The 13,209-nt window shown below is 58.5% G+C and overlaps 2 protein-coding genes across 2 annotated transcripts in view; one reads left to right on the top strand and one right to left on the bottom strand.

The window, feature by feature from the left end:
* The window catches only part of LOC123345793 (endothelial zinc finger protein induced by tumor necrosis factor alpha-like), a 1,203,704-nt gene that overhangs the window by 195,651 nt on the left and 994,844 nt on the right, over positions 1-13,209 (top strand). The window lies entirely within an intron of this gene.
* Positions 2,158-11,955, bottom strand: LOC123345806 (class I histocompatibility antigen, F10 alpha chain-like). Its single transcript, XM_044982861.1, has 7 exons — positions 11,385-11,955; positions 8,207-8,467; positions 6,148-6,423; positions 3,614-3,889; positions 2,948-3,170; positions 2,674-2,706; positions 2,158-2,257 (listed from the first exon to the last, which is right to left on the bottom strand). The coding sequence occupies exons 1-7, from the start codon at positions 11,443-11,445 to the stop codon at positions 2,158-2,160; spliced, it is 1,230 nt and encodes a 409-aa protein (XP_044838796.1). The 5' UTR covers positions 11,446-11,955.

Below are 13,209 nucleotides of genomic sequence, written 5' to 3'. Positions count from 1 at the left end.
CTGTCGGTGGCCAGTGATGTGTTTGATGTAGATGTCCCTGGACCATCAGATGGTGTCTGAGACCATGAGGCACCGCATGAGCCGTGCTTAGTGTTGACCAATCCCACAGGTCTGCAGCACATGCTTGTCGCAGGGGTCCCAGGCGCCCAGGGCGCCGACGATCAGGCGTCCATCTGCACCTCGTAACCCTTCGCTCTCAGGGTGTCAGCCGGGGGAGGGGCCGTACTTTTCCAGCTTACGAGCTCTGGCTTCGATTACACACGTGCTGAGATTCTGAGATTCTGAGACTCAGCGGCTCAGCTTTGTGCAGAATTGGGGGGAGGGAGGGTTGTTGACACACAACATTCAGGGCAAAGCTCGGACCTGAGCTCAACCAGAGCACAGAGTCTTTTCCTGCCGAAAATCACCATTTTGGGATTCGCTTTTTCCAAGCAGGCCCATTTACCTCTCAGATGCGGGTGGGGTAGCCCATAATGCCCCGCTGTGGGGCTCCCCCGCCCCGTCTGTGCCTGCTCGTCAGACTCTGTACAGATTCCTGCTGCTGGGCAAGAGGAACTGCCCCGTCCCTGGCACTGGTGGCACGGCCCCCGCAGAGACGGGAGTGTTAGGGGGCTTATTCCTTCACTCGCTCACTTCCCCGGTCCTTCTCACATGAACAGAGAGCGACAATACGCAAAGTCCGAAGGTGCAAACAATTTGCTGTTTATTGGGGTGAACTGCCAGCAAGCACTGATTTCATTTTCCTTCCTTAGCGTCCCCCTTCCCAGCTCTGACGCCACAGAGCCTCGCCTGTGTCAATGTTCCCACTCCCCCCCCTTAGTGAAACATGAGTCCAATTCTCCCACCCCCATTCCCCATTCCTGTTCCCCCTCTTACTTCCTGATTCTCTATGTAGTCTGCAGTCAAAGCTGAGTTTTGCTTAGCTAGACCTTAACCAATCGTTCTACTGAAATTTAACTAACCAATCCTAACACACTGTAACATGGTTATTTAACCAATTATATCCCACCACCTTAATGGGTTTACACCCAACAAAATTAGTTATACAGCAGACGGAAACAATTACAGAACCAGACAGAGATTATACAGACAAACAATAGGGAAATGGGGACTACAGTGACAGAACAACACTGAAATGAGGACTTCACAGCCCAGCTATTGATAAGTGAGTTCTTGCCAGACAGGATGCTCTCAAACACAGTTTCCTTTTACATTTCCTAGGCTCGTCCCTTTCTCTGGAGGTGACAGGAATATCAGGGCAGGGTTGTATTCCTAACAGCCAATGGCGCCTTATTTCAAGGTGACTAGTTTGGGATGTGAGGATGTGACCAGACACTTCCCAGCTTATGGCTGCCCCTGCTGCTTAGCAGAAGGCCTTAGCCTAAGAACAGGTCATTACACTGTCACACTGAGAGAAGGCCCTAAACAGGCTGACAGTGATTCTAATTCTTTCTTTTATACCTCTACAACTAGCTACGTGATAAGAATACACCTGAATTCTTAAAGTACAGGCCTTTGCAGACAGGCCTGAATATCTATATCCTAACAAGAACAGGAGGATTTGTGGCACCTTAGAGACGAACAAATTTATTTGAGCATAAGCTTTCGTGAGCTACAGCCCACCTCATCGGACGCAATGGACCATTGCATCCGATGAAGTGGGCTGTAGCCCACGAAAGCTTATGTGCAAATAAATTTGTTCATCTCTAAGGTGCCACAAGTGCTCCTGTTCTTTTTGCGCATGCAGACAAACACGGCTGCTATTCTGAAATCTATATCCTAACAGCGCAAAGAGTCCTGTGGCACCTTATAGACTAATAGACGTATTGGAGCATGAGCTTTCGTGGGTGAATACAATGAATACTTCGTCAGATGCACGAAGTGGGTATTCACCCACGAAAGCTCATGCTCCAAAACGTCTGTTAGTCTATAAGGTGCCACAGGACTCTGCTGCTTTTACAGATCCAGACTAACATGGCTCCCCCTCTGATACTATATCCTAACAGGGAGACTGGGGCGAGTCGGCCCTTTGGGAGAGAAGTTGAGGCAAAGTCCCGGCTGCAATACGAAAGCCTAAGGCCCAACACCGAGAGACGAAACTGCTCTAATGACCAGGGCAGGAATCGTCAGAGGACAGAGATCGCCCAGCCAGCGGGGTCAGCAGCTGGGCAGGGTCACTGCCCCTAGCTCCGGGGTCCCACGCTCCGGGGGTCTGTTCCTGATGATGAGCTGGAGGCAGAATCTTCCCCGCTCTTTGCTGTGGAGAGAGAGGAAAATCGTTCAGAAGAAGCGTTAGCTGTGGGGATCCCAGCTAGGGAAGGGGGAGGGGAATTCAGCTCTGGGCTTCCTCCCCACTGCACCCCCTATGCACCCCACGCTAACTCCTCTCTGTGGAGTGACCTGCCACGGGCTGGGAATGGACACGTGTTCAAATCCCAAACGCAGCGTGTGACCCCGGTCATACCCGCCCCTGACAGACACCGCTGGGCTCCAGCTTTTCCCCCACACTCGGAAGCTCCCGGTCAGCCGCTCTGACCTGCAATGGGCCGTTGGAGTGATGCCTGTGACTCACGCAGCCCAGCCCCATCAGTGCCCACATCCCTTCTCCCCTCATGGGGACCCCCCACCCATAATGCACTGGGGCGCTGGGCCCTGCACCCTGGATTTACTCACTGGCTGCTGGAGCGTAGCCGGGTTTCATGGGATCTGAAACACAAGCAGAGAATGAGGGTCAGTGCAGGGGAGCAGAGAAACCCCTCCCCCCTGGTGACCCCAACCCCCTGACCCCTCTGACACAGGGTTGCCCGTGACCTCGACTGCACCTCGCCCAGGCCAGCCCCACCCCAGTGCCCCCCACAGCAGGCACACGGCACCCAGCCAATGACAGAGCCCACTCTGCCCCCAGCAGGGTCAGGCAGGGTCAGCCCTGCCCCATGGCCCTGCCCCACCTCTGCTTGGGGGGCAGTGGGAGGAGCCATTCCCCCCTGGGCTGGCTGGGCTGCCCCACTCCCCAGACCTCCCCACATCCCGGCTCCGCGGGGACCGGCTCTCACCTGCTGATTTTCTCCTCCACAGGACGACACCGGCCCCTACGGCTCCAGCCAGAACCAGCACGGCCAGGACGATGGCGGCCAGGACCCCGGGGGGCAGGGGGGCCTTCTTCCCAGGGGCTGTGGGGTGGAGAAGGGCCCAGGTCACCGAGGGGAGCAGCCGCTGGGGCAGCCACAGGCCTTTGCCTTGAACGTCTCCCCGAGGGCATCTGCAGAGACCTGGCCCCAGGGGAGGGGAAAGACTGAGCCGGGAGGGGGACGGGGATGGGGCCAGAGGGCGGGTGCTCTGCCGGGCACTGCCAGACATGCAGCAAATGTAGCAGCCAGGCCCTTCCCTCATAATATCATCAGCCTGTGGAACTCACTGCCACAGGATATCACCACAGCCAGGAACTTAATGAGATAATCTGAAGCATTGGTCATTTTGTGGGTCACACGAATACCCAGAGCTAGACGAGTTCACACTAACAATGGGCAGGGATATTGACCTTCCTGTGGCCCAGCCTCACCCCATCTCTGTAATTCCCATGGGACTGTGCCCTGCCATTCACCCCCCCCCTTACCCCAGACGAGCGTGGGCTCCCCCAGGCTGCTGTGCTCCACCCGGCAGGCGTAGCGGTGCCCGTCCTGCTGCGGGGAGATCTCCAGGGACGACTGCGTGTAGTAGGTGCCGTCGGCGTTGGACAGGATCCCGCTGGAGTCCGTCTCCGCCAGGATGTCTTCTCCGTCCCGCACCCAGGAGACGTGGATGGGACGCGGGTAAAAGCCCCTGGCGCGGCAGGAGAGGGTGACGGAGCCGTCGGGAGTGTGTCTGCGAGAAACTGACACCTCAGGGGACACTGGGGGGGAGACACAGCGCGTGAGGCACATGCCAGGGGCCAAGACCATGTAACAGACAACAGGTAAGGCCCTGCAGTGTCTCATAGACTTTAAGCTCAGAAGGGACAATTGTGATCATCTAATCTGATCTCCCCTGCACATCGCAGGCCACAGCCCCTCACCCACCCACTCCTGTAGCAGACCCCGAACCTCTGGCTGGGTTACTGATGCCCTCAAACCATGGGTTAAAGAGGTCAAGTGACAGAAAATGTCTCTATTCACTCTAGTTTAAACCTGCAAGTGACCCATGCTCCATGCTGAAGAGGAAGCAAAAACCCCCCAGGGTCTCTGCCAATGCAACCCAAGGGGAAATTCCTTCTCCTCCCCAAATCTGGTGATTGGTTAGATGGTAGCCCCTGAGCATGTGGGTGAGACCCACCAGTCGGACACCTAGGCGAGAATTCTCTGCAGTAACTCAGAGCCCTCCCCAGCTCGTGCCCCATCCCCGGCCGATGGGGACTTTTGCTATTAGCAGTCGCCGATGGGCCACGTGCCCCCGTAGGCAGTCACATCATCCCACCCCCTTCATAAACTCACCAAGCTCAGTCCTGGAGCCAGTCTGGGGTTTTTCCCCCACTGCTCCCCTTGGGAGGCTGCTCCAGAGCTTCACCCCTCTGATGGTTAGAAACCTTCGCCTGGTTTCAAGCCTGAACTCAAAGATGGCCAGTTTGTATCCATTTGTTCTTGTGTCCACATTGGTGCTTAACTTAAATACCTCCCTCAGCCTTTGTTAAATCAGCTCTCCCCTCAGCCTGCGTTTGGTCCGGCTAAACAAGCCAAGCCCTTTGAGTCTCCTCTCGTAAGGCAGGTTTTCCATTCCTCGGATCACACTAGCAGCCAGGGCCGGCTCTACAGTTTTTGCCCCCAAGCAGCGCGCCAAATTGCTGCCCTGGGCAGGTGGGGGGGGCAGTCCGTGTGCCCTTAGGGCGGCAGGTGCGTTTCCGCGGCGGCGGCAATTCGGCAGCAGCTTCTATGTTTAGCTGAAGCCGCCCCGGACAGCGAAACACAGAAGCTGCCGCCGAATTGCCGCTGCCGCGGAAACGCTCCTGCTGCCCTAACGGCACACAGACTGCCCCCCGCCCGCGGCGGCAATTCCCAGCGCTGCTTGGGGGCAAAACAAGGGGGGCTGCCGCCCCTTGCAGAATGCCGCCCCAAGCACCAGCTTGGAATGCTGGTGCCTGGAGCCGGCCCTGCTAGCAGCCCTTCTCTGTTCCAGTTTGAATTCGAGTAGTCAAGTGTCTGAGAGACCTGGTCTGCACTTGTTTGCACTGATTTGTAAATGGAGCAAGTTAATTTGGTGTAAAGCCCCTCTGCAGACTCACTCAAATGGCTCACATTGGTATAACTGAACTGGGTAGTTACCAGCACAGGCCTGGGCTCGGCTCTCCTTGGCGGCGTGCGATCCCGCACTGTAACACGGCTACGTCCCGGCAGGCTGTCACTGGGCCACCCAAACACGCGTGTGCGATTTAGGGGCTAAGGGCCAGATTTCCAAACGCCCCTCGGTGCCTCACCCCGGTGATTTCATGGGGAGCCAGGCGCCTCCATTCAGAAATCCCAGCTGGCCCCTGTCTGCATTGTCAGGTGCATAAATCCCTTTGTCACATGGTCCCTGTCCCCAGCCATGTCTCTGCCCTCGGCTGCTGGGGTGCCAGCGCTGGGTGGAAGAACCTCAAAACAAGTTTTTTCTTTGTATAATGACAGCGTGCATCCCCCTCCCCCCACCCGCCTTCTTCACACTCACAAGGGGCTGGGCCTTTTCCAGACCAAACTTGGCAAAACTAATCAACTCACAGTTCAGAGCTGGGACATTTCAGCCTGAAAAGGGAAGTCTGAGGCAGCTGGAAGCCAATGGGAAAGGCCCCGCAGAACGGAGACGCCCAGGCAGCCAGAACTGGCTAATAACCCGTCTGTGCTAATAGCAGCCTGTAGCTCTCGTCTAGCGCTTGTCATCGGTTGATCTCAAAGCGCTTTACAAAGGAGGTCATTGTCCTCATTGTGCAAATGGGGAAACTGAGGCACAGAGAGGGGGCATGACTGGACCCATGCCACCCAGCAGGCCAGTGGCAGAGCCGGGATTAAAACCCAGGTGTCCTGAGTCCCAGCCCAGTGCACTATCCATGAGGCCACACCACCCATTCTGGACATGCCCATGTCCCACTGGTGTCACTGCGCCTCATCGCCCACGCCCCATGACAGCTCCCCGCTGCTCACTCACCCTGCTGCTCCAGCACCGCCCGCCCCCGCTGCACCAGGCTCCGCAGGGTCCCCAGGCACTCAGACTGCAGGTAGTGCTGGACGTACTGAGTCCAAGTCTTTCCGGTCTCCCAGATCTGCTTCTGGAGGAAGGCCGGCTGCACGGCTGCGACCCACGTCCCCGTCTGGGCATCAAAGCTGATGAAGTCCCTCCCATCATAGGCGTACTGGAACCTCGGGTCCACGGGGGCCTGGCCACTCAGGGCACAGGTCACGTGGAGCTGCTCAGTATGAATCCCTGTGCAGGAGGGAGAGAGCTCAGACCCTGCACTGAGAGCAGGGAAATGTGTCTATAGGCGGGTGGGGTCAGAGGGGCGCTCGGCGGGTTGGTGACACCGGCACTTTACCGTCTCTGACCGTGCGCCTGGCCTCATGCTGAGCTAGGAACAATCCCAGAGGACGCTGAGGAGCAGGAGGGGTCAGAGCAGACCCACGGGGAGGACTGAGGGGTTGGGATCCTGCCGGACAGTTACTGGGCTCCTGGAGTCTCTCCAGTGGTGAACATGAGAGGTACCATATGGGGCGAGACCAAGGTCTGACAGTGACCAACATGAGAGATTCAGGGGGAGTGCACAGAACAGGGCAATTTGAAGTGACCCACCCCGTCTTCCCCTCCCGGCTTCTGGCAGGCGGAGGTTTAAGGACACCCAGAGCATGGGGTTGTGTGCTGGACCATCCTGGCTAATAGGAACTGATGGACCTGTCCTCCAGGAACTTATCTAGTTCTTTTTTTAACCCAGTTATACTTTTGGTCTTCACAACATCCCCTGCCGAGTTCCACAGGGTGACTGTGCGTAGCATGAAAAAGTATTTACAAACCAGAGGAACAGACCTGCTGCCTATTCATTTCATCAGGTGACCCCTGGTTTTTTTTTATTGTGGGAAAGTGTAAAGAACTCTTCTCTTCACTTTCTCCACCCCAGTCATCATTTTATAGACCAGGGTGGCCAACCTGAGCCTGAGAAGGACCCAGAATTTACCAATGGACATTTCCAAAGAGCCACAGTAACACATCAGCAGCCCCCCATCCGCTCCCCCACCCTGCTCCCAGCGCCTCCCACCCACCGGCAGCCTCGCGGATCAGCGCCTCCCCGCACCTCCCCATCAGCTGTATCATGGTGTGCAGAAGGCTCTGGGGGGGGGGGGGTAGGGGGAGGAGCGAGAGCACGGCAGGCTCGGGGGAGGGGGTGGAGTGGGGGCAGGGCCGGTGGCAGAGCCAGGGGTTGAGCAGGGAGCACCCCCGACACACTGGAAAGTTGGCACCTGTAGCTCCAGCCCCAGAGTCGGTGCCTATACAAGGAGCCGCATATTAACTTCTGAAGAGCCGCATGTGGCTCCGGAGCCACAGGCTGGCCACCCCTGTTATAGACTCTGTCATATCCCCCCTTAGTCGTCTCTTTTCTCAGCTCAACAGCCCTCATTTTTTTTGTCTCTCCTCATATGGCAGCCGTTCCATACCCGTGATCATCTTTGTTACCCTTTTCTCTGAACCTTCTCCAGTTCCACTCTGCCCTTTTGTGATGGGGCGACCAGACCTGCACGCAGTATTCAAGGTGTGGGCACACTATGGATTTAAATAGCGGCAATATGATGTTCTCTCTCGTATTTTCTGTCCCTTTCCTAATGGTTCCTGACGTTCTCTTAGCCTTCGGAAGGGCTGTTTCTGCACAATTGTTATTTTTCATGAGAAAAATTCAATTTGGCCAGAAAACACTGATTTTCTGTTGGGGAAATTGAAAGGGAAGATCCTGGGGCTGCCTGGCTCCCTGCCTGGGATTCTCCTGAGAGGGAATTTCTGAAAAGTTTCCTTCTCAAGAAACCTCCCATTTCCGACTTCCCTTCTGATCGGGAATGAAACCACTTCCAGGAATAACACATTTTCTGAGGGAAGAAAACTCCATTTTCCAGCCAGCGCAGGTTTGGGCAGCACCTGGCACAGCGAGGCCCTGATCCCCAGGGGGAGTGATTCTGAGCAGGCTGCTCTCGCGTGTCCATTAATAACGATAACTCTAGACACTCACCGCCCGTCTGGTTGTGCAGCTGCATCCACCTCCTGGTCTCAACTTTAGTGCCCTCCTCATACCCCCAGAACTCCTGGGTCTTTTCCTGGAGATACTCAGCGCCCACGGCCTGCTCTGCCCACGTCTGGGTGGGTCTGACCTCTCGCGTGTCACTGCTGTAGTACGCGACTTGAACGTCATCCAGCTTGGAGATCATGAAGTAGTGATGGGCCCCGTCTTCATGGGTGACGGCTGTGACTAGCACGCCCAGGCTGTGGTGCCCTAAAGCAACAGGAGCGAGGTTGAGTTAACCACTGACCTCTTCCTTTGCCCAGGGGACACCAGGGTCACCCAGTGGGGCCCGGCAGTGACAAAGTGGGAATGTTCTTAAGGTTTTCTCTGAATACGGTGTGGGTGCCTCAGTTTCCCCTGTGCAGTTCGTAAGTCTCTAGGGGGTGGGATCAGGGGGTGGGATTGTTGTGGAGCCCTGGAGGGCAGGTGTGATGGTGCCTGCACAGGGACTGACCGACACTCTGTCTCCTGGCCACTGCTGGCCTGGGCCCCTCCCCGGCCAGGGGCCAACGGAAGGGGTTGGGGACAGAGATCAGGTGCCTCCTGGCCCGGGAAAGGGACAAAGGCCGGAGGCGGGGCTGGAGGGTGAGTCAGTTTGGAGCTGGCTGGGGAGATGGGGGGAGGCCCAGCACTGGGGTCTGGGCTCCCCACCCCCCAAGATGGACCCGGCTGAGGGGTCCTGTTGTCTGTACCTGAAAGCTCTGCTGGGGACTGTGTCCTGTCGGCTAATAAACCTTCTGTGTCCCTGGCTGCCTGAGAGTCGCGGTGAGTCGCAGGAAGTGGGGGGTGCAGGGCCTTGACCCCCCCACACTCCGTGAAACCTCCCACCCCCAGCCACGTCCCCCTGCCCTCAGCCCCATCCTGGGCGAGGGACAAGCTGGGATCTGTCAGTGACTCACACTGCACGGAGCCGTGGGGGACTCAGGAAGGACGATCTCTCAGCCTGCGCCTCTGAAAGCCGGCGGCTTGTTTGGTGGAAGGGGCAGACATTGGTGGGGGGGGCAGCTCCCCCCAAACAACTGGCCCCCCGGGGAAATGCCCTCAGGCTGGGAGGGGTGGATGTGCAAAGTGCTTACAGTGGAATCTGGGGTGTCTGTGGCGTGTGTGCATTTCTGGAGTGTTTGGTGAGCATGTGGGGGGGGGGGGTGGTCTGCGTGTGTATACACATGTGTGCCGGGGGTGTATGCATGTGGGGGGTGTAAGGCACTTCGTTTTCAGTTCTAACTGACTTTTTACTGACAAATTCCCGGGTTTGACAGAAGCCGTTAATTGGTGTTTACTCATTTTTCACCCCAATTTTGGCTCACTGAGGCACAGGGAAATACTGATTGTGGTAAGAAAATCCAACCCGTGACAGCCAGTCGATGTGTTCGTGTGAATAATAAAGTAGTCTCAGTGCCTGTTAAGGTAAGGCAATGGAGAGGAACACACACACACACACACCCCTGCTTTCACTTTCAATACTCAGACTTTCCCCTCTTTGCTGTCCTCCCGTCCCCCAGTATTAACCCTGAGATTGCCCCAGAAAATGGGACAGTTAATATCTAGTCCTGGTTTTCACCCACTTTTTACAACTTCTGTGATTAGCCATGACAAATTCCCAGGAAAATTTAAACAAAATAAAATCTGAAAACAAAGGACCTGGCGCGTGTGGGGTGCATGTGGGGGTGCAGAGGTGATGAGTGGGGGGGACCACACAGGGTCATGTGCCCCCCAGATTTCTGCCAGGGTTTATGTGTCCGGCCCTGAACCCCACTGCATAGCACCAGAACCTTTAAATTGTGCCCCCCACCATCAACAGTTACATGCCATGGCTGGTGGGGTTCACACACCCCTTCCTAGGAACTAAACAGGCCAGTCCTGCCAGGATGTGAGCTTCTCAGGGCCCCCTCGCCTTTCTGTGCCACAGGCAGGGACAACAAGCCCCCCACCCTGCAGGGAAAGCAGCCCCCAGAGTTTGCCTGAGGGTGTCTGCCACGCAGCATGGCCTGGGGGGGTGAGATGGCTGGTGCAGACAGGCTGCAGGAGAGGGCAGGACTCCCCTTTGCTCCTCGAAACATAAGTTGCTTCTTTTGTTTGCACCTTACCTGAGCCCGGTGCCCCCCTGCCCCCCAGCCCAGTTACTGCACAGTGGTGCCAGAGCCGGGGTACCAGGGGTAACTGGAGCTCACCCCCTTCTCATTGGTGACATGGAGTTTGGCTGCGGTTAGGTGACCCCACTGCTGTATTTCCCACGACACCACTGCCTGTGAGGATCACTGTGCTGGTCCCCCTCTGCTCCCGTAGTGCGGGCCGGCTCCTCTCCCTGCGTCTGGCGGTTCTTGGGCTGGCGTGTGGGGATTTCTGGCAGAGCCCCCAAAGCAGGATGGGGGGACGCGGCTCAGGCCCATGGAGGAGACGGAGCCCAGGGGCTGGGGAGCGTCGTAGATTTCAAGGCCAGAAGGGACATTCACTATCTGGACTAGGGCAGCGCCTAGGAGCCTCCATCGTGGGCCAGGACCCGGCTACGCGGGTGCTGTACAAACGCAGAACAACCCAAGGAGCTCACGGCCCCTCTGTGCTGCTGTACGGCCGCCCCATGGGGTGCCCCCCGCCAGCGCCACACCCAGCTGGTAACCAGCCGTGGTAGTGCCCGGGGCCAGCAAGCATCTTTGTGACCCCACCCGGGTTTTTGTCACACTTCCACCCCTGCAGCTTTGTGCCCTGGGCGGTGGCTGCCCCCCCTCGCCCCGCCCTGGTTACAGCCCTTCAAGCCGTGGGTGTAAACTGCTCCAGTCACCTGCCCCCGTCCATCATTCATGGAATGTGTCCCGTCCCCCCTCCCCCCCCCCCCGTTACTGGTTATCAGCATTAACCCCTCTATGGGCGCTGCTGCTGCTGGCGGGGGCGCTGCCTTCAGAGCTGGGCGGCCGGAGAGCAGCTGGCTGGGGCGCTGGTGTTCCCGGCGGTGTGGGAACCCCGGGATCCCAGTTTGTTCAGCCCCCCCGACCCCCCGAGAACCTCTCACGCCCCCGGAAGGCCGCACCCCCCAGTTTGCCCCCCCACGCGTGCCAGAGGGGGCTGCCCGGCCCGTTCCGGTGACACCCCCAGCTGGGGTCCCCCAGCCCCCCCAATCCCCCCTACTCACCGCCCGCCGCGGCTGGAGCCAGGAGCGCCCCGCAGAGCGCCAGGAGCAGCCCCCAGGCCATGGGGCCGGGCGGGGGGGGGGGCAATAGGCGCCTCTGTGAGACAAAGCCCCGAATATCCGGACGGGGGGTCACCCCCCCCCCCCGCCCGCTGTGCCCCTGGCACTAACTCGCACGGGCGCTGTCCCGGCACTTTCACTTTCACGTTCCGAAGTGTCGCAGCTGCCCGGGCCCGTCCAATCAGGACGCAGCCCGCGGCTGCTCGTCATCGGTATCCGGGCAGACCGGGCTGTGCAGGTTACCGCACACAAACATCCCGTGGCTGCGGCCCGTGGGGCTCCCCCAGCCTGGCCTGGGCCCGGGGGTGCGAAGGGCTGAGGGGGGCGGGGGCTGCAGGGCCTGGCGGAGCCCGGGGGGCTGGGCCCGCTCTGGGGCAGGGCACCGGGTACCACGGGGCAGGGGCCCAAAGGGGCCAGGAGCAACTCCCGGCTGGGAAGGAGAAGGAGGTTTCGGACCCTCCGAGGGGCGAGGCTGGAGCAGCCCCCATAGGATCTGGGGGGGCACAAACCATCCCTCCATTGCCCGAACCAGGGGACACGGTGCAGGTGGGCCCTGGGTCCCCGGGCCCCAGCCCCTCCCGTACTCACCCCCAGCAGCTGCTGCCCCCAGGAGGCACCAACAGACCCCCAGGGCGACAGCCAGGCCCATGGTTCCTGCCCTGGGGAGGGGTCTCACCCCCTGGCCACGGGGAAGCAGCGGGCGAGCCAGCCGGCAGCCCCTGCAAACAGCCTGTGCACTCTGCTCCCTGCACGCCCAGGCAGTGCCAGGACCGAGGCCTGACCGGAGCAGGTAGCAGCCGTGTGCCAGGGGCGGCTCCCTGCAGGGCGTGACGTGTGCTGTGTGCACAGCTAATCCTGGCACCTGACCGGCCAGCGTCCCGTGTGCCCCCTGCACAGGGCTCAGTCACCAACCAGCAGCCACCTGCCTCCCTGCGTCAGGACGACGCCGGGAGCAGACAGCATCCATGGGCGCTGACCCGGCGCTCTGCCAAAGGCCATAGACCCCCCGGTGCAGGGAGAGTCCCCGCGCCAGACACGCTGTGGGACAAAGTCCTGATTTCCTCATGCTGCAGCCCCAGCCAGACAGCCTCAGTCAGTCCCACTCGGTCACGGGGAATCCTCCAATCAGGGGCAGCGGCTGTGGCAGCTGGAAGAGCGGAGGTCACTGATTGGCTGGAGATCTGATCACCATCTGTGTTGAGGTGAGTGGGTGCTGTAACGCCGGGCAGAGGAGGCCCCTTGTGCCCAGGCTGGGGGTGGCTTTGTTAGCAACACTGGACAGACCCCCCATGGGCCCGTCCAGCCCAGGATCCAGATCAGACCAATGGGCGCATCTAGCCTGGCACCTTGGCACCTATCCTTCCAGAAGAACACCAGGCTTTCCTGTCTAGAGAACTCTGCAGCCATAAAACGTGGTGCCCAGAGTTCTGCAACAATTCTACTTTGCCATTAAAGTCTATTGTAGGATTCTAAAAAATGATACATTATAATGGGTTATCCTGTGGAACTCCCTGCCACATGATATAAAAGGCAAGAGCTAAGAAGGATACCAAACCAGACAGAACATTTCTATCTAATGCTGCAACATCTGAGCACCTCACAATCCTTTTATCCTCGTGCCCCCTTGGCAACAGGGAAATGCTCTTATCCTGATGGGGAAACTGAGGCCCAGAGAGACTAGGGTCACCCAGGAAGTGTGTGGCAGCACCAGGTCTCCCAGGCTAGCACCCTAACCACTGGAAGGCCACAGGCACACTCAGAAAAGACG

The sequence above is a fragment of the Mauremys mutica genome, chromosome 12 (assembly GCF_020497125.1).
Source record: "Mauremys mutica isolate MM-2020 ecotype Southern chromosome 12, ASM2049712v1, whole genome shotgun sequence".
Taxonomy (NCBI): Eukaryota; Metazoa; Chordata; order Testudines; family Geoemydidae; genus Mauremys; species Mauremys mutica.
This window is presented reverse-complemented; position numbering and strand designations above follow the sequence as displayed.